The sequence below is a fragment of the Lineus longissimus genome, chromosome 1 (assembly GCF_910592395.1).
Source record: "Lineus longissimus chromosome 1, tnLinLong1.2, whole genome shotgun sequence".
Lineage (NCBI taxonomy): Eukaryota > Metazoa > Nemertea > Pilidiophora > Heteronemertea > Lineidae > Lineus > Lineus longissimus.
The window spans coordinates 24,351,328-24,376,825 of record NC_088308.1 but is presented as its reverse complement, the minus strand read 5'-3'; the positions used below and the strand labels follow the sequence as shown (position 1 = coordinate 24,376,825).

Sequence of the window (25,498 nt, the reverse complement as noted above, 5' to 3'; positions counted from 1 at the left end):
ATGTAATATGGAATCATGGTCATAATGTTATCCAAGATCATAGGCATGTAATATGGAATCAGTTAAAATCAGGAATGAACATTCATGTTGGACTGGACGACAGTGCTGATCAATGACTTTTTAACAATGACTTGACAATGGCGAGTGGTTGGGTGATTTGAGGCAAAGGCTTAGGCCTTCTGAGGCATGGTTGTTGGTGTGTGCTTTTGGGAGTGCTCAGAAAGACTCCAAGGAAAGCAGTTGGTTATGCTTGCCTTGTGATTTGAATTGATTGGAGCTCCAGAATCCCTTTTCGGGGAAGCTGTTTATCGAATCCGGACTTTTCGGTTCGGGAATTATGATCACCTGGCGTTGGTGCCGAATGTGTCGAATGGAGTCGTCGCTACAGCTGTGAAACGCACACATATACGTATTCGAATCGGAACGCCTAAATTCCGTATTCTTATTGGGAACGGATAGCCTAATTCCGTATTCTCATAATTGCCTCTTAACCCTTTACACCTCTGTGTCGCCATATCTGGGCCCTTACTCTGAACTGGACCTTTTTCTCAGTTACCCTGTGAACATTGCCGTGTGAACTTCGCCCTTGTGAACTGAAGGGACTGAACTGAACATTGCTACATTTTGCTACACGAACTCTCATAACTAATATATGCTTTATTTCAGCAGCTGGCTATATAAATATTGTACATAATTTTCTCTTATAATAAACTCTTTGTTATTTTGATATAGGTGTTCAGCCGCTGTTTTTACAGAGAGGTACCAGTGCCTTAAAAGCCGCTACGTCACACCTTGTATATTTTTACTTTTATGTAATGATAAACAAACGTTGCCTGTGAAAAGCGGTGAAAAGGGTCGTTTAAAAATGGCCGAAATTTATTTCGCAGGGTGTCCATTCATGGATAACGTCATTTTCATCCTCGCCTGAGCGAGATTCTCATCCCCAGTTTGCCAATTGAAGCGGTTGCAGCTTAAATATTGGTTAAGTTTGGAGCATAAAACCACAAGACACTTGCCACGATTGATGACAAAACGAATAATAAAAATTATCAATGTGCCCTCCCTTCCACCAATGTTTACAGTTCGTTCATTGTTATCTCAAGAAATTTTCACTTAATCAAGAAGCCCCCCCCGCCCAGTCGGTTATAGTAAGATAGCGGTAGTTTTTCCTCATCCAACGGTCTGGAATGAATGACCAACAGAAAATGCTCCCATTATCTCCATAATAAATACAGTGGAACCTCCCTTAGTGGACACCTCTCTATTAAGGACAACCTCTCTATTGAGGACACTACGTTTGATCCCAAATTGGTTATTTACATTCAATTTGACCTCTCTAATCAGGACACCTTTCTATAAAGGACAGCACTTGTCAGTCCCAAGGGTGTCCTTAATAGAGAGGTTCTACTGTAATTGACTTCATTTCGAAACTTTTTCTCTGTACCATCTTTATAAACCGCCAATGTATTACTTCTATGCAGTGCGAGTTAAAACAATAAGTAGATTGTGGAGACGTGGGGGTGTCACTTGGCGTAGAATCGATCCACAATCCTGTTGTGTTAGGAAAGCATGCATACGATGAAACAAGAGAGTAAAAACATAAAAGATGAAACACTTTTTCTTCACAGATCCACCATTACAAGTAACAAGTGGCATTTGCCAATGAGAAAGATGCGTATCCTATTAATCTTTTTATATGCCTCTTGACCTTTTCTGTTCGGCCATGTTTGATTGCCAGAGGTCCGGCATTCTAGTTAATGTCATTGGACCCGTGGGACGCAGGGATCTGAATGTCATCAAATACGTCGTATGAGCCTACGTCTTCGATCTTGACTAGGATCAAACAGAACCGATTACTTTATATTTGGTAACAGTCTTGTAGACAGACAGTTTTGAAGCGATGGGAGCCCAGATTGAACACAAAACGATACTTCTTCCTGTGTCGTAAACTATGTATGAAACTATGTATTGCTTCTCTTTTGAGTATGCTTTTGAAAAAAGGTGTGGCGAGAAAATAAACTTTTAATCATTGGTGGATTACCAAAATATATGAAAGAAGCGAGTATGACAGTGCCTACTGGTAGGCAGCAGTCAGGTAGGCCACACTAACGTTCGCAAGGTGAGTCATATGTGTGTGTCTACGATTTAACAATTTAGGTTTGCAAGAGTACTATATCACTATCACTCAAGTTAAACCAGAGCCTGTCCCCTACCAATGCACATGACACACAGCTGGTGTGAACGCATGTGAGAATCACAATGGCTAATTAGTAACCTACAAATCATTACTAGTCATAACACAGTCTGAGAGACTGAATAATATTGTGATTGTTAAAGAAAGTATCGAACATTATGGGTTATTAATATAGCACAAAATATATATCAAGTAACCACGTTTCATTTATATTTGTTTTGTCGAAGGCGTTGTTATCTTTCTGTCGGATTGCTGACAGGCCTTATTTGCCTCCAACCGTATTTGTTTTGTCTTGAACTGGCATGTTAGCGAAACAACGACATTTAAAAAAAATAGAAACACAATTAATATAACAATTATATGGGGCAACAACTTGGTGAATAGCAAATTGCTGGGGAGCCTATAAATACAAATATGAAATAATCATATACATTAATGCCATGAAACCATATCGCTTCCTCTTGTTCAAATATTACACTACATGTAGGTTCATAAAAAAAACATTTTTGGTTTTGTGATTACCAGTACTACTTAATTGCCAACAGCAATACTGATACATTACACTTCTGTATCCATGCACACTCATCAGTACAGGCTTCTCTCTGGCACGTTTGGGTGATCTGCCGACAGATTAAGCTTCTCAGACCGAATAGCCGGGGTGATTGGCGTTATCCGTTTGCTTATCATCAACTGCCTTGCGCCAGTCCCCAAAGATTGCGGCTGGTCTGACAACCCAATGACTTCTGAAATTCTTCTTATGAACCGAGCTATTATGGATGCTGATAAGGCCGTTATCAGTCTTATTTTATGGGCGCTGTGATGAATGACTGGAACCAGTTCGGCCAATGTATCTATCTGGAAACGCAAGATGGAGGTTCTTGATACGTTGGTGTGGATATCTTTTCAGCACTGGATTAACATCTATTTTTGCCCTCTCTCTTATACATGTTAAAGATGATTAAGACCAGACTGAAAAGGACAGGGCTTTAGACTGAGCGCCTTATCTCTCTCCGTATGATTAACTGCTCAATGCACACAATTGCGTTCCAAATATAAGTTACAAGTGTTAAATTACATGTATTTGTTAGAAAGACGCAATGGCAATAACCACCATCAGGAGCCCATCTTTGTCCGCGAAAGCCTTCAGTTCAGCAGGCGCAAAGAGATGATGAAGTACATCGATGGCATCCTCTATATGATGAAGATAATGAGGAGAAGACTGCTATTTGATAAGTGACAGCAATAACAATGGCTGTTGTCAGCCTGGCATGCTGGACGTGTGATGGGAAGGGTTAGAAGTGAGACGAGACCTCCGTAAGACCGCGCACCGTGAAGTAAAATCCTCTGGCTGCTGTGGTGTGCGCTGGGTTATTTCTCGAAGATAGAGTGAAAGGTATCACATAAGTGCGATGCAGACAGCAAGAATCGAGCGAGGTGAATCACTCGCTTAATGTGTTCATGCTTGTTATCAAACCATCCTCCTCTCTATCTTCAGTGCTGTCACCGTAGTGGACTGTAATCATCTTTTCTTTGCGGCAAACCCTTCAACTATACTGGCAGGATATATCATTTTGATTATAATACCCAACTTGAAAAGTTATTATATTATGAGATTTATTATCCGTCTTGATATATTCATGTACAATTCGGTTTGAATTAAGCTTTCAAACATGATTAGGTAATCTTGTCAGCTAAGGGACGTGCAGACTGGTGTTAGTTTCAATATCAACCGGTATGACATTTTCTTCAGTCCAGTGCGTATACGATAAACACACATTCAAGTTACAAAATAAGGGCGAGCCAGCAAGTGCGGAAACCTAATACAGCTTAAACGTTATCGTATGCCAAACCAGGCACTTCTATCATCTATCAAGGGTTGCCAACCGATTCCGATGGCCATTTCAACTGATTTTATAGCACTTATCGTCTAACTTTGTAAGTCCCTAATACATATTTCAATCCATTTTAAAATCGCATTTTCTCTATCAGCCATGCTCGCATAGTCAAGGGACCACCATCGGCACCTTCAATCGTAGTTTAACGAGACAAAATTAGCCTCGACTTTTCCCATGAATACTTTTTCAAAAAAATCACAAATAGGAAACTCAGTTCGGTCGTGACGAGAGGATGAATGTGGTATTGAGTTGATTAAGCCTCATTCCAGCCCGAGAGCACGTATCGTGTTAGAGTCTAACCGCATTATATGTACAACATATGGCTTTAAATGCGTCCAGGGTAGGAGAATTATGTATCAAAAGCATTCTCCACAGTTCCGCTTCTCTTTGAAACTGTATACAGAATGAAATTAAGAGAAAGCGGTTTGGATCGAGGCAGAAATGAGAAGCTTTGAAAAACAACCAAACTTTGGCTAATGACGTGCATAGATGTGACTCGCTGTAACAAGATGTGTTCCCAAAAAAATACCGTGACAAACATTCGTTGGGAGGAGTAACTTTTATGAGTTTTGAAGTAGGTCCACAAAGGAATGTCCATGGACGTCCCATATAATGTCAATATAATAGGAGCATATAAAAAAATCTCCAGGTATCTTTCGGAATCAACCTGTTCGGTGGTACAACTATATGTTCATAAACGAAGGTACCGCAGACGTGTGGAGAACACGTCTAGAATAGAAGCAGGATTCGGAGAAAATCTATCTGACAACTATTATTCCACCCTCTTAAACTTGATACTTTTCAACACAAAATCACGCATCAGGTTTCTAAAGTTCGGGGCAAATATCACTGCAGAGATAATTGGTTTCATCTCGTAGACCACCTCAAGGGAGCTATAGGTGACAAAACAATGAGATTGAGATTTTCCATTTAGTTAAAAAAGTTTAACTGGCTTATCTAATCCGGTGCTACATGCAACTGTACTGTACATTTCAACTCAATTCCCAATCACGCGTTTTACACCGTAATTTACATTGATGTAGACGTAATTTCAGCTTTCTTATTTTGGAATTGACTTAGTGCGGGAAGCGAACTGACGGCACTGCTGCGAAAGGTTACGCCATGCCCTATCGATAGTGAGATTCCTTTATTAGCCTGGTGCCGTGGGTTCTATCCGTTGTAGTCTGCTTGTGGGGAGGGAATTACAAGTAATGGAAAAGAAATAACAACTGTGATTGGTTTATTACCCTCTTATACATGGTGTTAATGCCATTTTTGCTTTCTTGTGAGCTCATCAACCACCAACCCATAGAAATTCCGTGATTCAGTTTCACTAGGTGAATCAGAACGTCACGATAAGCCAATTCAGATGGTGTCTGCCGAGACCAATTTTTGACGGTTTTGGGCGAAATGACTGTTCTACCTGAGCGATGTTCCACCCGAGACAACCAATACAGAGAGGGAGGTATCAGTTAATATTCTTAAACACCACTTTATTCGTGCTTTGCAGGATTATTTTAATGAAATATCATTGAGCGGCATGCGCTCTAAAATGTGGACACTATTCACACACGATTTCTGCCTTTGAAGTCAAAAACTAATAAAAGGCACGCACGTTCTAGCTTGAATATTGTGATTAAATATGTATAAACAAACCAACAAGCCAATTACAGTAATTGGATGAAATCTTTTGAACTTGAGGAGATCATCATCTAAAATTACAGCCGCGACGTTCCAGAGGCTGAAATGGTCTCAATTTAATGGCCCACATCAACGCGAACGAAACGTGCACTCGTACACTTTGGCCGTGGTTGTCAAGTCTGAAACCTCGCGGTTCGAAAAAGACAACTTACCAGTACGTACTATGTCTTTGAAAAAGTCACACAACCCCTCAACCCATTTGACTATTTTTCCTATAGGCTTTCTCAATCATCAGAGAAGGAGAACGTAGTGAAAGGAATATAATTGGAGGCATCCTCTATTGACCTTTCACAAACTACAGTAACAGTCGAGATTTGGAACGGCATCTTGTCAAAATAACCCATGGGCGCAGTGCAATCAGAGCGATGTGCTTTCTCAACCTTGGTAATAGAATGAGAACTGCTCACCTAATAACGTTCCATTCCAGAGGTAATGGGTGATTTACACTAATGAAATGTTCTCAGGAAGCAAGTGATGAAAGTGAGAAATGGCCCGATTTTCACGCATAATAAAATAGTAGCGTAAACGTACATTCACCTATACACTTCTAAACTACACGTCCAATGGAGCAAACAGGACTATGAAGTGCACAAAAAGGAGCCTTTTTCGTTAGCTGGGGCCAAAATGTAATGCATTCAAAACTTCATATCGCTCAGACTCCAGATCCATGAGGGCCTGCCAAGATACATTATGAGCATTTTAACCAAACGCTCTTCCATTTTTTTATGAAAAAGTTATGGCGGTCAGGCTCTTCCCCATGCTCGTTTTATTCCCAATAATTCGCCCGTGCATTATTCGTCACCACAATTGTTAGCCGTAATGAGACGCACGGAAGCTGTGTTCTATAGAGATGGATATCTCATGAGGTCAATTTGTCATAGGGCGGTGGAAGCGATGTGGAAGCGGTTACACATTGGCCAATGCATAGATAACTAGGTGTGGAGACGGGAGAATATGGACAAGGGCGTACCTCGGTTTTGTCTGATGCATGTCTGGCCAATTAAAGTTTGAAGCACACCGTTAGTGATACCCAGATATCAAAATCCGCCATCCGATTTTTAACTCATGTTTCATTCAGCCTGGGTTGACGCAGAAGCTCTTGGGCATGTCAAGAAAGGTTGTCAGTTGGGAAAGATTTCGAAGAAAGGAATCTGATTCTGAGAGAGAAGTGGTAGGCGGAATAGTTTTCAAACACATTAGCTGAACGTTTACAAGGATTCGTTGCCTGTTATAAATCTTTATTAAAAAAAATCGATCTATTTTATACGACGATCTATCGTGACGGCCGGTACGTTCCGCTGATGTAATCAAATAGCGTAATGCATTATGCAAAGTGTTGTTAAAATAAAAATAGTGACCATCATGATATTCTCAAAGGAATCGGCTAATTAGATTGGCTGGTTACCACTGACATTCCATTACTGTCTTGGACCGCTTCAAAGAATAGGAAAACTAATTGGAATGCGGTGCATTTGTTGTAAACAGAGTGACGGCGAAGGAAAAATGTCATCTGCTATATCGTGGCATTACGGAATTGATGCATATGTGCATATCGTATAAGCACTCTGATTATATTCACGAACTTTCGAGGCCCTTTTATAAAACCAACGCGGGCGTTTGCAAGATACATATATCAACCTCCTTCGAGTACATTTTAAGGTCATTGGCAGTATCGCCCACTCATGCCGTATCGAGCATTCGCGTGAAGAACGAAACGTTTCCCCTTCATGAATCATGAATTGGGCTGTTGGCACTTAACAACATAATGTGACATTAGTGTTGCTAATGTTTGTTCGCAGATGCAATGAAGACATTACCACATCAAGACATTTTGGTGAATTTCGAAGATGAAATAACTCTATACCTACGAACACTGCATTCACAGTACAGGCATTAAATGAAGGTTACTTGAATTGAGACTATACATGTAAGTTGCATATTGCATATCAATTGAATTCTAATCAAATCACCGATTCTTCAAGAAAGCGGGGCCCTTTCTTTTATGCCTTCGTGCCTTGCCTATTTCTTTTTGTTTGGAACACAATACAGTAGACCTTACTTCATGAATTCTAGTATGATACAATTCATTTTTGATAAATAAATTAGCGCCTTTTTCAACAAACATACAAAATAGCCTTTATTCGGAAAAATACTCTGCCTTCCAGCAACAATGTGTGAGCCCGGCTCTAGAAGCTGAAGAACGTCCTGGTTCAACTGTGTTTCGAAACTAGGCCATTCTTCGCGGGAAAGGATCTTCCCGAGTCTGAAGTTGTTGATAAGTTTGAAATACAATAATCGATCGTCCTTTAGATATTCATTTAAGTCTACGCATGATTATTTTAAAAAATGTGGCAGAAGATAAGATTCAGTTTATCATCCTCAGTTTATGAGTTAATCTATTCATGACATTCGTTGCTCCTCCGTCTAAAGAAGACGTCCATCAATGTCACAACACTGACAGGTAGTGCGAAATCAAATCGATCAGGATATCCATAGTAAGGTTTATTTTGCGGTAAATTCGCAGCCACACTACGCCTTAGAGTCAGTCATCCAATTCATTGGTGATACATCATGTGGTATGAAGGGGCAGCCATTGATAATAAAAGCAAACCTTCATTGATTTTAAACTAAGTCTCTTTGAGTGCCTTTTGATTTTGAAGGACGATGTTCAGAATGGTTGATTTCCTGAACTACAGCAGTTTCGATAAAATTATCATATTCTTGTCATTTTGGTGGCTATCGTCCTAAAGGCGAAACAGGTTATCCTTTGGCATTTCGGTTAGAATTAAATCACAGCTATTATCTTACAGTTCGTGCCAAAGTCACATTCAACGTTCTTAAGGAATAAAAGAAAACAGCAGAATCTCACCATCAACGACCGAGAGTTTTGTTATGACCAAGAGGACCACTAAAAAGATACAACGACTCAGCTGCATCAGCCAAAAAGAGGTGAGAAAAGAAACTACGAAATAACGACACCCGCTAAGTTCGATCTACGGTCAATGTTTTTCCTTTTGACCATCCGGTTATTTTGCCGACCCATGCTGTTCCAATACGAGGCTCGTGGACAATTAACCGGAAGAAGGCGAAACAAGCCGATTGCACGAAGTCAATCTTTCACAATTATGGCCGTTTTGTTGGCCGTTGGCGACAACGGTGCGAGGCGAAGATGTTAGCAAGGTTGATCGATGAGGGCTCTCTTATATTGGCGGGTGCTGTGATTATTCTCACCTTCGAAACCGGGGGCGCAGATGCTGATCGGATATACGTAAATCAGCACCATGGCGTGCATCGAGATGAGAATATGTAATCAAAGGGTGCGTGTGCAATGAATGTGTCATGATACCTTCATCCAACGAAATATGTGGGACTGAGTTAAAGTCGGTGGACAAACATCGTAGAATGAGGCAACGACAATCATGTTTAGAAGGAACCTGTTGAAATATTAAAATTGAGACTGAGTAATAATGCGTTAACAGCGAAAGACAAGAAAAGACAATAATGAAAGTCATTAAAGAAATGCTTTTTCATTGCACCAGGTATGAATGAACATAGAGCAAATAAAACGTTAACAAATTCGGTGCCATCATCGGAATTACTCATGACTGATATGAATCCAAGTTCGGAGAATAGGTAAAACCTTGATTAGACTATTCAGTAATTGTACTTGTAGCCATAATTTGGGCTTCTTATCCATATTCTTTCTATAAGATGCAACGGAACACTTAACTGCCTGGACTGACCATACCAACTATCGCCCGGCAATCTATACTGCATAAATACCACTCGCTTGCGATTACCCAGCCCCACTTCAAAGACAACGCTTATCAAGTTAGTATCTAAAAGCGGGACCATCACTGATTATCGCCTGAGGCTAGGGAAAAAACGACACGTTTTTATGGTCAATCCGTCGCAACACCAGCCGCCAAGGCACAGATACCCCGTGCGACCCTATCTCTTTGGTTAGGAATTTGCTGTTTCATAAGCCCATCGACAAATCACACTCGAAAAGCAGAGCACTGTCTTGCCGATTCCCACTTCGGAGATCAGACCTGACAGTTTCAATTGGACAGCCCAGGCATGAGATGTCCCATTGGTACTAACTTGTAGATAACTGATTGTGTTAACTGATAAGCTGGATTATCGCCCGATGTTTTGATTCCAAGTTCAGCCATTTTGTGGATATATTGACTGTCAACTCTTGGAAACACTTTGTTCTGCATGCCAATTTTTTTTCATATCAAGGTGGATATATCGATCTTACATCGCACATGTAAAAATACTATTGCATTGACGAGGGAAAGTAAAAAAGGCAAAAGAGACAATACCAGAATATAATCCTTCTTGTAATCACTGTTTTTGCGCCAAGAACAAAAGCACCACAAAAATTTATCAAAGCTGCAATGTTGATGGCCGCCAAAGTTAATGTTGGGGCATATCCCATATTGGTCACCGGTAAGCAAAATTATTATTGAGAGCGTGTGGTTCTTTCTTTAAGAAACACAATTTACGGGACTAAAAAATCAATCTTGAAGTTTAGTCAAGACATACTTCCATGCTGATCAATGCATTTAACTGCATGCGTTTCTACTACTCGTATATATTATTACCAGTAACTAGAGATGAAAAGTTTGTTCCTAAAGGCTAGAGGCGGCTTAACACGCCAGCAACTCAGTTGCAATAACATAGAGCAATTATCATATTCTTTCCGAAAACACAATACGCAAAGGTATAGGTTTTATCAAACATTCTCACTTTCCACCAAGGCCCCTGGAAGGGATTGGGAACACGTTTCAAGCACACGATCTTTGACATCAGAGCGCATTAACTTTCGAAGGAAGACTGGCGTAGGATATCAACTGAGCTTAACTCTTGCAAGGCCAATTTGACCGGTTGTTTATCGATTGTGCTGCCAAGGTTTTGGAAATATGAACCTGCCAATGGGATTAGATGCAACAGATCTACCACAACTGTGATGAAGGAGATCGTTTAAGCCACCCAAAGGGTCATGGCCGCAGAGAAGCGTATATGTTGATACAATACAACACTTCGCAGCGTCTCACAGCAAGACGTCGTGAATAACCAAAACATAGAAACCTAACTTGATTTGATTTGGATATGGATACTTTGTCGTAGCTCTTTTTCCAACATTTTCCATTTCCATTTCCATTTTCCGACTTCCTCGGGTTAGATTAAATTTGTCAGGAAACAAATTCGATATAGTTACACAGTGTAGCAAGCCACGATCACTGGATTGGGCGGTCCCAATTACCAAATTCAAACCTCTAACCCGACCAAAGGGCCTAATTGGCGTGAAAAGACGAATGCTCTGCTGCCATGATTTCTGTTAAGAAATTGATTGCGGCAAATTTATCATGCTACAGTTGAAAAAAAATTTCAAGTCCAAATATTTTTTTCACTTGTTTTTTTTCTGCTCAAAATGAAGAAACATCTTCAGCCCCCCAAATATTTTTCAACAAAGCTTCTTTCATTTCTTCTGTGTGGTTCCAAAAGGTTGGGCTGGAATGTATAAATCTTCGCCTTCGCTCGAAAATTTAAGAAATGTCTTAGCCCATGAACTTATTGCCTGTTGCACACGGGGCTACACTTTAACCTTCAAGTTCACCATTAGTCTTGCCGGGTATGGGTCGGTCACTTAGCGAACGTAAATCTCTTGTTAAACGCTTAAGGCCTACAGTTAGACACCCATCTACCAAGCTTCTTATCTACGCAGTACATGCCGTCTGAGCAAAGGAGAAGACGAATGGACCTGGGTTTCCATTGAATGCACTCCAGCAGCAGTCGACGGACAGATAAGTGCATTATATACTAGCACTAGAAGACGATCATGAGATAGGAAAGGTGACTGGAGAAATGTTCCATGCACGAGTAGGAGGCTTTTTCCGACTTCTTAACGGTTTTTCTAACTTTTTCCTGATTTATCCGACAAAAGTCCAACATTGTCCGACTTTTCCTGAAATGTTGAATGGGGTTAATGAGGTGTGAGCCAAACACTCAGAATAATCCGCAGTGTGAATACTAACTAGCTCACTCAATTAGGTCACCTCGTTAACACCATTCAACATAGCCCTTTGATCTTTAATGCCCTATTTTGGGAAGCCCTAGTATTTTTCACTGGTTTTCTAGAAATCCGACCTTTCAGGGATAAGTCGGACAATGTCGGATAAATCAGGAAAAAATCATTTAGTGATGTGAAGTGGAAAAAAACTTAATAGACATGCAGCAAGGCTACCACACATTGAATGATTCACTGCCATTCTAAAACACCTAAAGTTGAATAATGAAATGTGATGCTGACTGCTTCCATCCATTTTTGCACCAACCCAAGCAGTTCTGGTTCCCGAACCGAACCTCATCTTTATCTACGAGCTGAACCCATTACAAGTCGACCCTTGACTGGACTACTCTTTATATGGAGTTTCAATCAAAGTAAAGCGATGGACATGATCTCGGCTAGTCAGCCTTCAGGAAAAAAAGTGCCACTGCTACTCCTCAATCACAGTTAGGAAAGCCATTTGTAGCATATATAATTCATGGGCTGTCGTAGAGATTAAGTGCTTGGTATCCCCCGGACTTATGGACGGCATCTTGTGCGATAAATTTTGGCTAGTTGACTGCGGGAGCATCTCCCAGCCCGGTAGTGTTCGGTGGCAAGTGGTCGACCTCGACTCCCAGCTGCGAGACTACAGGATGCCATCAGTGTTGACCCAATTTCAAAAAGGATTGCAGACTACATGTAGTAAATATAAAAAAGTGTCCATAAGCCTATTATCTCGTAGTCATTTCCTACTAAGCCCTACTCATCATCATCTAAAAGTCTTAGTATTTGATTTATGTCGCCTCGTTCGTTCACATGACATGTGTACTTAAACAATCTTTGGTATTTGATAGAAGGCACGGTCCTTTTGGTTAACGGACATGCGTAGGTTTTTCTCAATAGACGATCCAATCCAAGTGAGGGGAAATATCCAATGGCTCCTCACTTACTGAGGCCTAACTCCCCTGGGGAGTTCTTTCCCGAAGCGGCAGCCGACACATCGAAGCTAATTTGAGATATCCAAATGCTTTCTAAATTCTGTTAAGATATCTACATGCATATATTCCAATTCAATTAGACGGAGCTCAATGTTTGAACTGCAACTAATTTGAGAATCCACTAGAGTATTCCGAAGTGTATAAAGGACGGTTGATGTAATCTGTAAAACGTTCTGGAATCGGGTGTGAAGTGAATATCAGTATTAATTCACTGGTTAGTTAGAGACAGTCGTGGTCGTTCAGAGTAGTTCAGCTTGGTTTTATATACCCCAACAGTCATTATTTCTAAAGGCAATTTTTGTATGCGTGGTCACACACACTACAATTTTCTCGTTCTACATGTAGGTTTTTCGTTTGCCATATTGATGAAATTCGATTCATCCCACCACTTATACAAGTGGATGTATGTCATCATTTTGATCATATCTCGGCTGGAAGCACTCAACAACAATTTCAGGAAGGCAGACACATAATCTTTTGTTAAAAAGCTGATAACCGTCCAATAGCGGATAGCTGCATGTACATTACTCGCAATGACTTTATAAAGAGGTCAGATACAGAGCACTTAATTAAAAAAATGAGGATCGTGCATCTCCTCGTGGGTTGATGATTTTCAATAGCTGAGGGAGAACAGCAGCGAAGGAGTGATATAACTGAATAAGTTGCCAACCCCTAATGGTTACATAAATCATGTTAAACTCGACTGATGGGATTCAGATGTCCTTGGTATTATCAAATTAGAATTTAATCAAGGATTATCAGAGGTCTGCTTATTAATGTGAGTGCCGGTGAACTGCGCAAGTTGTGTCAGACGATCGATCTTATATTTTGATTGATGGCGTATTGGAAGAAATTACAGTAAAGGCGTCCTTAAGAATATGACTTCTTCTCTGAAAGATACTGTTTATAATTTGGTTATACAGCGTGTTCTTTCAGAGACGTACATAAAATTTCGAACTTAAAGTACATCCGAGATATGGCTTTAAAGAGCCCCGCAAACGAGCTATATCATCGCTGCGAAACGCGAACATGAGCCCATGCGACAAAAAATACCTAATCTCATTAGCCAATTTGTTTGTAATATTCACATGGTATGCTAGTCAGAGATTGAACCCAGTTTTGAGAATGGCCAACAAGCGCCATGTGCTGCTGTTGAAGGCAAATATGCTAGGATGTTTACAATGCCTTTGAGATCGCCATGACTAATACATCAAGAGGGTACCGAGATGGCAATATATACTGACTGCAGCAAGGTTATGATATAATGGCCAATGCAAAACTGGGTTTGGTTCATGATATGCTTTGAGTTATTGGTATTTCGTGTGAGAGTGGTGCACCACAGGACGATCATTTGCCATGAATGTGTGATACAACTGAGCAATCAGATTGTCGAATATGATGCCGGGGGTCCATAATACATACATTCAGGGACGTGCTGACCGTTTGAACTTTCCAATAGAATATAGTAAAAACGCTGACCATGCCCACTACACATGTTATAAGGTGCGATATGTTTCACGTATTCATCACGGAAGAAGTGCAAATATTGAATCAAGTTTCCCTTTCAACACCCCGTATGAATTCGATATTCTCCCATCTGGTACGTACCTCGCACTTCGAAGAAAAAAAATCCAATATATCATCAGTTTAATTTAGCAACATAATTACACATTGTGATTTATATTCCCGCAGCATAATGTTCATGATATCTTCAATTAAACCGATCGAATCCAAGCGAATCTAGATGAGCAACGGGTACATTTGTCCTTTTAGGAATGTCAATGTTTAAACAAAGATTTTTTACTGCAAAATGCAACAAGGACGACAAAAAGGCGACGGTTCAAGCAAACCATTGCTTGGTACACGAATAACGAACAATTTATAGTGCGAAAGGCACAAACGAAACGATACCGGATAGGCGCAAAATTCCAAAGACCAAACTGGCCCACTGGCTTGAACCAACCTTGCATTTGTATTAAGGCACAACCCTGATTTTGTAAGAGAAACCCAGGCATAACTTGACAACTTTTGGCCCCTGCACTGGTGTGGCCCTGGACCTTTTTTTGTTGACCACCAATCGGTTACATGCGCTGGTGTCAACCTAGCGAAGGGTTTTGCATTTTGCTATTTCGGCCAGCCAATCATTACAATATAATGACCGAATTCCCCTCGGCTCGCTTAATTGGCGCAGCATCGTCCTCATATTGGCCGAACGATGTTTCATTTCCTCTTACCTCCAGGCAACGTTTTTATGGATTCCAAGCCACTGTGATCAACATCGCGCGCCGAAACAAACCCGGGGACAAGGTTCTGTCCATTGGCATGCGGGAACTTGTTCACTCAAATTGTCTCCATCAAGAAACTAGCATCGGCGGCCGAGAAGGTTGCTGGTCATGATTGGAAGGGTAATTGCCTACCGAAGACTTATAGAGAACATTGCTTGGGCGCTGCTTTAGTGTACCCTTGAGATTAGGTACATTGATTTGCACGAGCGTCTTTGACAAACGATGCTATTGGTTAATCTTGTTCTCAGCATCGATTTGAATCCGACTTGATGAACACAGGTTTTCTGGGTGGGCTACGCACGACACCAACAGTGGTGCCTCTGGCCTTATGGATCGATTCCGATCATTCGTAGCTTTGCCATATCATCTCTTTTTCCCATTTAACCATGAAAAATACTTAGTCGAACGACACCAAATGTAAAGAAATGTTAACTTACATATCTACTCCAGCAGTTTGTGGTAAGGACTTGATTTTTCTCGTCTAAATCCAGGATTTGTATGAGGGCCAATCCGTAGGAGACAGATATTTTGTCGGTTGTGTTGTATACAGGCCGGCCAACCACACCGACTTCGGTATAGTTTCCCAGCAGATGTTTGATAAGTTTCTTCTCATCAGACAGCGCAATTCCCTCTGGAAAGAGAAAGGGAAAGATCTATGTAGATATGTTCCGCAGATGCTTACCAAACATAAAGTATCCAGACACACAAGGCCCTGTGATCGTAATCATACAACGAACCTTACAAAATTATAATATCAACAAGTAAGAATAACTGCAAAGTTAGAGTGAAGCGTCATGTTTCTGTCGTTATACTGAAGTTGACATTCCCCGTGTGCCTGTCCTTGTATAGCGCTCGGGAAAGCTATCCCGCTCAGCATTTAAGTTTGGGAAGCGCCAAAGAAATTGACGAGCTCCCTATCATTGCATTGTCACGTAATTTCTTCGGTTGCTGCAGTAATCACGGCATCTCTTTTTTTCTGCACGATTGACGTATTCAATTTCAACGGGTTGAATAACATGAAATAGTACGCAAAAATTAAAGATTAATCATAGCTTATCGATAAATAGTTATAGATTAGCGTTGAAAAAATTGGTGAATTCTCGGATCATGAAAATGAAATGTAGGTCATTTGAATCTGACTTTTACTATGAGGGAAAACGAGGAAGATAACGCAATTTGGTTTTGGATATATGATATATGCATTATTCAACGCAGTGTAGAAAACTGAGGCAAATTATTTTTCTGACACGTAGGTTTGAGTACAATAACAACCGAGCATGACCTACATTTATGTAGGAATACAAGGGAACCTCCCTTAGCAAACACCTCTGTTAGCAGAGCAGGTAATCTTTCTATTGCGATCACAGATTCTGGTCTGAAACTGAGCATTGCAGTTGTTTCTGACCTACGAAACCTCTCTACAAAGGACACTGTATCTATCATTTCCAACGATGCCCCTAATAGAGAGGTCCTACTGTATACAAAGAGTAGCTATTTACAACAGAATCAATGTTGCAGATAGAAGGGAAGAACACATCAAATTCTTTACACACAGATTAGCAGTCTTCGGGCGCATGCCAGCGTAAAATTAACTGACTTGTCACTTTTTACAGAGGCGTGTAATGTCTATGATGGTTAAGTCAATCATTGTCACATGGGATTCACACATTTTACATTTTCAATTAAAATCCTTATATCCCAACTACACCCAGTGCGACGAATGCAGTGATTATCTGCTCATTCGTTGTTTAAGTTAAGTGTCATTAAGAGCAACATACAGCGATATCAAAGTGCTGGGGTGATGTACATGTACTGTACAACGTGTGTATGTATATCCCTTCGTCCGTTGCGTTTACTTTCATGAATACATCCATGATATACACATTCTGAAGAAGGTTGTGTATTTATGAATTCTGTTGCCTCTTTTTGGTGAAAAATGCCTTCATTGTAAATAGTGAAACCCATAATTTATGACCAATTAGTATACGTTTTGCTCTGTAATTCAATCGCCTAAGTATGTAGCCTAAATAATATTATATTACAAATTACCAAATATCGTACGGCAATCATTCAAGAGAAAAGGGACAGCTTTTGTGTCATATTTGTTTTTTCTTATTCCTATTAGTGCCAAACGAATATCAGCCCGATGCTAGTAACAAGAATGAGCTCTCGTCTTTGACAACTGATCGGCTGGTCAGTTTGCATGTGTCTAACAGTACAAATACTTGACAGAATCGGCAAATACTTTATCACCGGACTGAGCAAATATACACTTAGTAGTTGAATGGTTCAGCGTTGCCTTATTCAGTAACATTTGTAGCACAAACAGGACCTGAGCATGGATAGAACAACTGCTGGCAGCGGAGTAAGGTTTTGAATTGAAGGAATGTCGGTGCAACCACTTGTTACCGAGGATGGTCTTTCAAAAGCGCGATTAAAAGGGACTCTGAAATATTGATATGCGAAATTAACAACATGTAGGTCAATGCCATTTCCGGGTGAATTCCTCAAAACAATATACCGAATATCATTCTGTAATTTTGTAATGTGAGATTGAGGACGGTTAATGTCGTAACATGGTCAAGATGTGACTGATTACCCAACAATGGAATCGTGCATTATTTGGTATTACACATTTACTGATTTGCTCAACACCCAGCTTTCCTACATAGCATATTATTCGTACCTTTTTTGGTTCCCAGTGCAAGACTTCTTCACAAAACTATACATTTATCGACATCATTTAATGGTGTAGTATTAAAAGTACTATTTGACAAAATTTTGATAACAGAGTACGAATAGTCCTCAATGTTTGAAGTAACGTACACCCGGACGATAACGTGATATAACAAAGACCCGCCCGTCATTATCCGATAATTGGACAAGAAAAAAACCCATAATATCAAAAGCAGCGTAACTACAAAGTCAGAACATGTTTATCAAAATACGATAATCTTCCGACTCTTTTTTGTTGCCTTAGAAACCAGACGCCTTGAATACTTGACAATGAGACCAATAGAACAGCTACCAAAGGTGATCGAAGTGATTGGTTCGAGACGCGGTTATTACATTAAGGGAGATTGTCGGCCGAGCTTAGCAGATTCAAAAGGCTGACATAGTTACGTGGTAAACCAGCGTAGGATTACTTCACAACATTTGGCGAGCTTCCTGTAAGCTTTAAGATAGAGGCCAGGGGTAGTTGCAATTGAGTTGGCATTACAGGACGTTGCATATAAAACTCCAGCTCAGGCCCTAATATTCCTTCAATGAATCCCGATGGAATTCTTCCGCCTTGGTTTCCGAAATGTCATCACTTCCTAATCTGATTATGTTCAACAGGATCTAAAAAGAGACAGGACGAATCCCTTTCATATGATGTCGTAATTATTAGCGAGGTGACTGAACATATATTGCAATGATCAACGGGCTTATTTTACTTCTGATTAACGCGAATTCTTCTACATAAAAATGACCTTTACATACTTCCGACTGCTGAAAAAGTCGTTCACCCCTCCTCGTTCATAATAAAACAGAACATTTCGACTTTTCCGACAGATACACGCATGCAGCGCAGGTCAAGTTTTCCTCAATCCTTAGGGCATGGGTAAGCGCGAGACACTGACGTTTCGTCCGTCTACGATGATGGCGCAGTTCGTTTTTGAAGGTCCTTCGGTTCTTATTGGAAAGGAACTTATACTTCACAAACTGTACATCATATATTAGACAAGATGTATATAGTGTCTAACCGGATTTGCCCTTGGTTGGAAAAAGGCGAACCTGATAATCGAGGTTCAACATGATATCTAATATATCATAAAAAAGCGTCTCCGATTTGACTGGAAGCACCATTCTTGTCATCTGGCTCCTAATTGAATTTTCTGGCGTTGCAGCGAACACCCAATTGGATTATCAAAGAGATTTCTAACTGTTTTAGATAGAATTTTAGTCACCTGCCCCAGGCGGTGGTGACTAAAATAGACCATATATCATCGGCTTGAGTGTGATGAATTTATTTCTGAAGCATGTCAAAAGACGCTACACACATGGTACGTAAGTATCATGTCAAAAGTTAAGTATCATGTCAAAAGTAAAGTTATATTTCAAGTCGCTACTTTTACTTCGAGATGTGTTTAAGAGCATGCACCTTCTTTTTGTCAGGCATTGCATAATTCTCTCCGAAACTGGGAAGAGAGTCCATTTGAAGCATACTTTATGAATAACTAATAAACATCGCCGACGTAACCAATTTGGGTGATGTACTACCAGACATATGTATTTTTCTGCAATTAAGAATGCAAGGATAAAGTGGTAACTTTAACGCCAAGTTTCGAAATGGATATTGTTACCATCGTGTCTCTTTCTACGGCAGCTTGCTAAACTTGATCAGTTCATATAATCACCGCGGAAGCCCATTTTATTCCCCACACGGTGATTTAGGCGTAGTCAATTTCCGGAGTAAAAACGTTCACTAGTTATGAAACGCGCTTTAGGCAATGACAGTTTTTTATCCCGAAAGCGAAACGACTGGCACGTCATAAAACTCACTAATAATTGCAGACTCGTTGGTAGTAATAAACAAGATATGTTGCTCGTGTTTGAGAGTAACGTGATGAAGTCGCACAGGACTATTCCGTCGAGCGGTAAGCTTGACCCTAAAGGGTACCACGTAGTGAGTTCTATCGTTTCTTCATACTTTGACTCTCGGGGGTCTGACACCGAAGCACTATAGGCATTCCTCCTCGGATGTGCGGTAAGAGAGTGTAAAGTTAATTTGAAATTGTTTGTGATAATCAATGAATAAGGAACGTGTCGTTCCGTTGCACCAATGAACATGTCCATGTACATATACGTACAGTTCAAACAGCCTCCATTGTATTTCTTTGAAATGAAATCTACTTCTGTCTACAATGAATGGCAGCACGGCTCACTCAGCGGCCTTTTCCACTGGCGAATATTTATGAACAAAAACCTATCCGAATGGTGATTCAGAACAAACTCGATGGACACGTTCGCCTCGCGAACAAAATCATCGAAATGCCACCGGCACGAATGACTCGGACCGTGATAATACAGCCTCGCGTCTGGCGAATTTTGATGGAAAGGTGACAAATGATGACCCGGCTACAAGAAGGCGATAAAAATACCAAATGAATGACTTCAGATTGAGGATGATTTGGCAGAGTCCAATTTCGCCTCAAATTCAATTGTGCACTTGACATATTGCATACCAAATAATCAGCTGGTGTACAATTTCGCAAAATTGTATTGCTGTCCAAAAATTGTATGGTAATACATCGGGTTGCATTTGCATGTTGGCCATATGGCCTTAGGGCATTTGGATGATGAAAAATAACTGCATATTTGTCGCGGTGAAAATAACTCCTTCATCAAGCCACAAAAAATAGCTTAAAAGAAGTGCTCACTAAAATTACGCGTTCCAACATGATGGGCGTTAAAAAAATCGACATGTCGACCATACATATTTGAATAAAGGAAGCACTGCACGTCAGAATCTTAATTTCCTTGCAACGGGTAGACAAAGGGCGCTCGCAATTACACCCAGATGTTTGTCAGAAGGACTGGCATCAAATCCCGAATTCGAAAACAAGTTATCGAACATATTTCAACATTTCAACTTCACGTCATTTCCGAAATCGTCATAATACAACACCAGGACAGTATTTATGCCCTCTTCGATACCGAATTACCTTTTCCGGTACATGTGTGGAATAGCTCAAATTAATGGCATGCACCTATCAGTTGCCAGCAGGGGGACTCGTTCAATAAAGCTAACGGCCAGCAGACCAATTATCTCTAAGGTTTGAAGCTGGGTATGTCGGGGAGTTTGGATCCGCAACAGTAATATCGACCTCCAGACTGGTGTTATAACGGCTAAAGGAAGGTATGATACCGGCCATTATTCAACTAAATACAATTGTTCATATTCATTTAACTTCCCCCTGACCGATCGGTTTCCCCTGAGATAAGGCCTCCACTATATGGGTGATCGCAAATCTTTTTCCAAGCATTATGATGGTAATGGCGGCCACCCTTAACTAGATTAGCCGATGCATTAATACACCGTATCAATCATAGTTATCTTATTCTGGCGGACAGGGACGAATGCCCTAGTCATTCATTTCAACGGTTTGCGTCAATTCGTGTTAGTTGAAACATACATGTTATTGAGGTACCACTTGTACATCAAAGTACTAGAGTCATCTTTCTTTTAGAGGTGGAATCAACCACAGAGTCCGTCCAACACTCCCGTAGTCAAACTGCGTATGGCCAGCGAAGCTTGAAGAACGTTATTTGATATAAAATATTTATAGAAGTATGGTTAGCGGAGAACACAATGGACATGATATAACAAGAGTATTATCAGATACATTCTTAAGAATAGAATGCAGGTATCATCTTCGGACTGCGAGGACGGAGGGCATAGCTCTTAATAAGCAGAGAATGAGTCCAATGTGAGATTGTATTATATAGAATTAAACCAAAAGATTTCGGTGAAAGTGCCAAAGCTGGGCAGATTTGAGAAAAAAGGTGAAGTGAACAAAACGAGGGGCCCGTATATGGAAAAGGACATTGCATGTCTTTTGTATAGAAAATAAAGATGTTCAAACAGTTTTATCAAACATTGATTTATTCAAGTAATGGGGAGCACGGATGCAGCTGATTCTCTGACTTTATTGGGTTATTTGTGTGTAATGTGCTAAACACGTCAACTGCATGGTACATTAGACGCACCAGATTTGACATAATATAGCCAGCAGGTAGTAAATAAAAATTAATTATTCAGGTTACTTAATGCAAAGTAATTAATATTTCAGAACATTTACTGAGTCAACTGAAAACTTAGAAGTTGTCGCTGGAGGCTAATGTGGAAAGCGGCCCTAGCTATTGACAAATTGTGATTTACGATAATTCAAACTTGAAAATTGTTTTACAACTACCAAGATAGTATTTTGACCAAAGTGCAGAATTAGCGCAATATGTTACAAAATATCTTGTCGTACGTGAGACAGCACAATACTGTACACGTTTAGCCTTGGAAAGATATAGCTTTTTTAAGTTCCTCAATTTCAAAATATTCTTTTATTAATGATGTTTTACAGAAACGCATTTTCCCCATCAAAATCTTCACTTATGTATATATCATTGAGAAAATATATCTATTTGCAAGCCATATTTTTAAGTAGAGAATTGAAAAGAGTTAAAGAGGTAGAGGAAGGAGAACTTTAATTGAGTCAATAATTTCACAGTTAACTATTCTAATCAACTGAGAAAAAAACCCTTGCCTCTTATTGTGTTTATCTAGGGGCGGATTACGGCGAAATGCTTCTTCCAGTAAGGCGATTACGAACAAGGGGATTGGAAAAAGAATCATTGAAGTTTGTTCACCGAGGAGTGCATCAAACCTCTGATGTAAGCCTGCTTCAAGGCGCACCAAATGGATTACGTTTATTAAAACTACAAAAATTACAACTAAGAAGAGGTTGGTTGATTTGACTGTTTTTTTCCCCCAGTTTCACAAAAAGCATCATCCACTTAGCTTCGCAAAACAGTATCCACTTAGCTTTTCGTAATTGTTAGATTTGTTGCGATAGCATCGATCAGGTAGTCAAAGAGATTTGGATCACGGTTTCCACAAAATATATAAACTGCTAAAACGAAGATGTGATGAAATTAATATTCTTTCCGAATTAGACTACTTTCTGTATTACATCAACTTTAATATCTGCAACGGTCATGCAGACACTACCCTGGCCGATTTGCAGTCCTCCAAGTCCTTAGACTCTAAACGGCCACTCTAAATCAGAGAGTGGTTGTGACAAGTAATTCCAAGAGGAGGCGAAAAGACATATTGTTTGTCTTCCACCATGTTCCAATATAGAAGAAGAAGCAAGTTACAGGATTCAAAGCTGGAGATCCAAATGCATACATGTGCTGCAAAGTCCCTTTTTTACAAAAAAACCTCGGACGACACAAAGTTCCTGTTTTCTCCTTCCTCGACAGGGCGCTTTCCTTAGCAGATGCTTAGTATGATTTGTCTTTTTCTATCATATGCCGGTGACTGCAATGTGCAAACCAACTTTTTTTCGCTGGTGTGTCGTGTCACCTGCAATATGATTGTCATAGAATGGCGATTACTTCGGCGAAAAATGTTTTCCAAAAATATAAAAAAGAAAAGCAACACACCCAATAAAATTTGCACCGAGTCTGACCTGCTTGCCCTGTAGCAACCAAGCAAGCTTTAAAAGTCGTATTGATTAATTTATTCAACTCGAGAATCGTACAACTAGGCTGTGCAAAAATATGCTGCAAGACAAGATAATGGCATAATAAACCTCCTCACTCGCAGAGGATCACTGACAGATCAACCATCCCCATGAAAACTCAAAGAAGATTATGAAGCTTCATGCATCTTTATCCTTATATTATCAAATCCTGTACTAATTCTAACAGGTGTCAACTATAAACATTCATATACGAAGGATCAGGTTCTCACATGACATGCTTGAGTTCTAATGTTACAAACTCGGAACCTAAAAAACCAGCGAGTTGTGACAAGGACGTTCAGAATGGTATCCATCACGAGCTTTTGGTGAAATCCCAGGGGATCTCACGAGTGTTGATGGCGAACTGAGTCGATGCATAAACAGGATGTAACAGGAGTTCGTGTTTTTCTGATCCACGATGACATTTTCTTGAATGTGATCTTGTATGTATCAGATAGGTATGAGTAGCAAATGTGAAATCATATACCTCAGCATCCTATTTCGAGGAAGGCAAACAATCACAACGCCACTGCACAGTGTATTGACAAACCCATAGTAGGCATGGACTACTAGTACTCTTCATCATTGGAGGAGATATTGTCGCACCCTGTTAAGAGCATTGTTAATGTTGTCTCAACTGTATATTGATTAGAGATTCAGAAACACATTCATATCGCTAGGATATTTCCCATTATTTTTATACGATCAAATAATCGCAACATACCCCGAAGGTCTTAACGGAGTTTTTCACGCACGGCCAATTCAGTTCGGTAATGTGTATCAAGAAAGCAGTCGTTTCATTATTTCATCATCTGCTATTGTTGCGATAAGCGTCTTAGTACCAGACGGATAAAGACAACAATCCGATAGTAGATGAGAAGAATTCTATATAAAAAGCAGTTTTCCCATCTGCTAGAAAAACTGACTTGTACCCGTAATGAGAATCCATTAAAAACGTTATCATGCCATCTGCTAGAGAGGGAATAGAAAAAAAACATGGCTTAAAATGCAGTTGTTGAAGGTAGTAAGTGTACATGTGATTATCAATTGCTTTTATTGTTGTACAACTCTAATCATATAAAGGCGTTTAAATGAATTTAAAAAAAACACACCCTTGATGGTATAAAAAGACGTCCTACCAACAAAAAGATAACCTCAGGAAACAACGCTATTGGTTGTACTTTTGCAGCACTAGACTTGGAGCAGGGAATCGAATTAGGGACAACTTGCATGCAAAAACATCGCACAAAAATGACCATCACCCGAGAGTAAATCATGGGAACCACGAAGTGAGTAATTTTATGCACCACTGGTTAGAGCTAGAGAACAGGGAGATCAATTGAAGCAACTTGCATACAAAATGAAATCATATAGCATAATAAGCCGTCCACCTGTCAGTATCCTTCTATAAGAAGTTTCTGCGAAATTTTATGCAAGGGCCAACGTGACCTGTCCGCCCCTGATTCAATAACGGGTTATTTGCGTATGTTGCACACCTCGAGTCTCTTCAATGTCAAGATGACTGCTCTTGCCCGCTGGCGGTGTCACCTCGACATCTTCAACTCAGGTGAGCGTGGGATGAAGGAGATCACAGCGATTATCTCGGGTTAGACAACGGCGGAAAGACGGTGACTGGCGCGGAAGCCCAGCTCAAGCGAAAAGAAGCAATACAGAAAAGGTGGAGAGTAATAGTGTCTTGTAAGACTAATATCACACTGAACTAGGTCTGCTACGATGACTTGTATCTTCCATGCCGACCCACTCATATGTCCAATATGTACGATATTCAACTGTCAGTTGAGACTTGCTGTGTGTCCTATACCTTTCATATTAACCGTAATGGTTGGTCGACAAGTCGGACTTGTCCGGTCGACAAATTAATATTGGTCGCAACAAGACAACGCAAGCAAGACCGACCAGGCAAGACTGAGACGTCCTTTATCATATTGATTAGGCCACATGGTGTGAATACGGAACTAATGTCATTTAGGGAGAAGCAGTTCCTGTGGTAAGGAAGACAAATAGACAACGAGTGTTTGTGGGAAGTGGTCTGATGATGATCGAACTCGATCAGAGTACCTT

At 40.2% G+C, this 25,498-nt stretch overlaps 1 protein-coding gene across 6 annotated transcripts in view; it reads right to left on the bottom strand.

Moving 5' to 3' along the window:
- Positions 1–25,498, bottom strand: part of LOC135493373 (neuronal acetylcholine receptor subunit alpha-10-like) — a 208,254-nt gene that overhangs the window by 22,823 nt on the left and 159,933 nt on the right. For all 6 annotated transcript variants that reach the window (XM_064780689.1, XM_064780698.1, XM_064780715.1 and 3 more), the window contains one exon: positions 15,569–15,762. In XM_064780689.1, the coding sequence (XP_064636759.1) occupies positions 15,569–15,762 (194 nt within the window). The remainder of the gene's footprint in view (positions 1–15,568; positions 15,763–25,498) is intronic.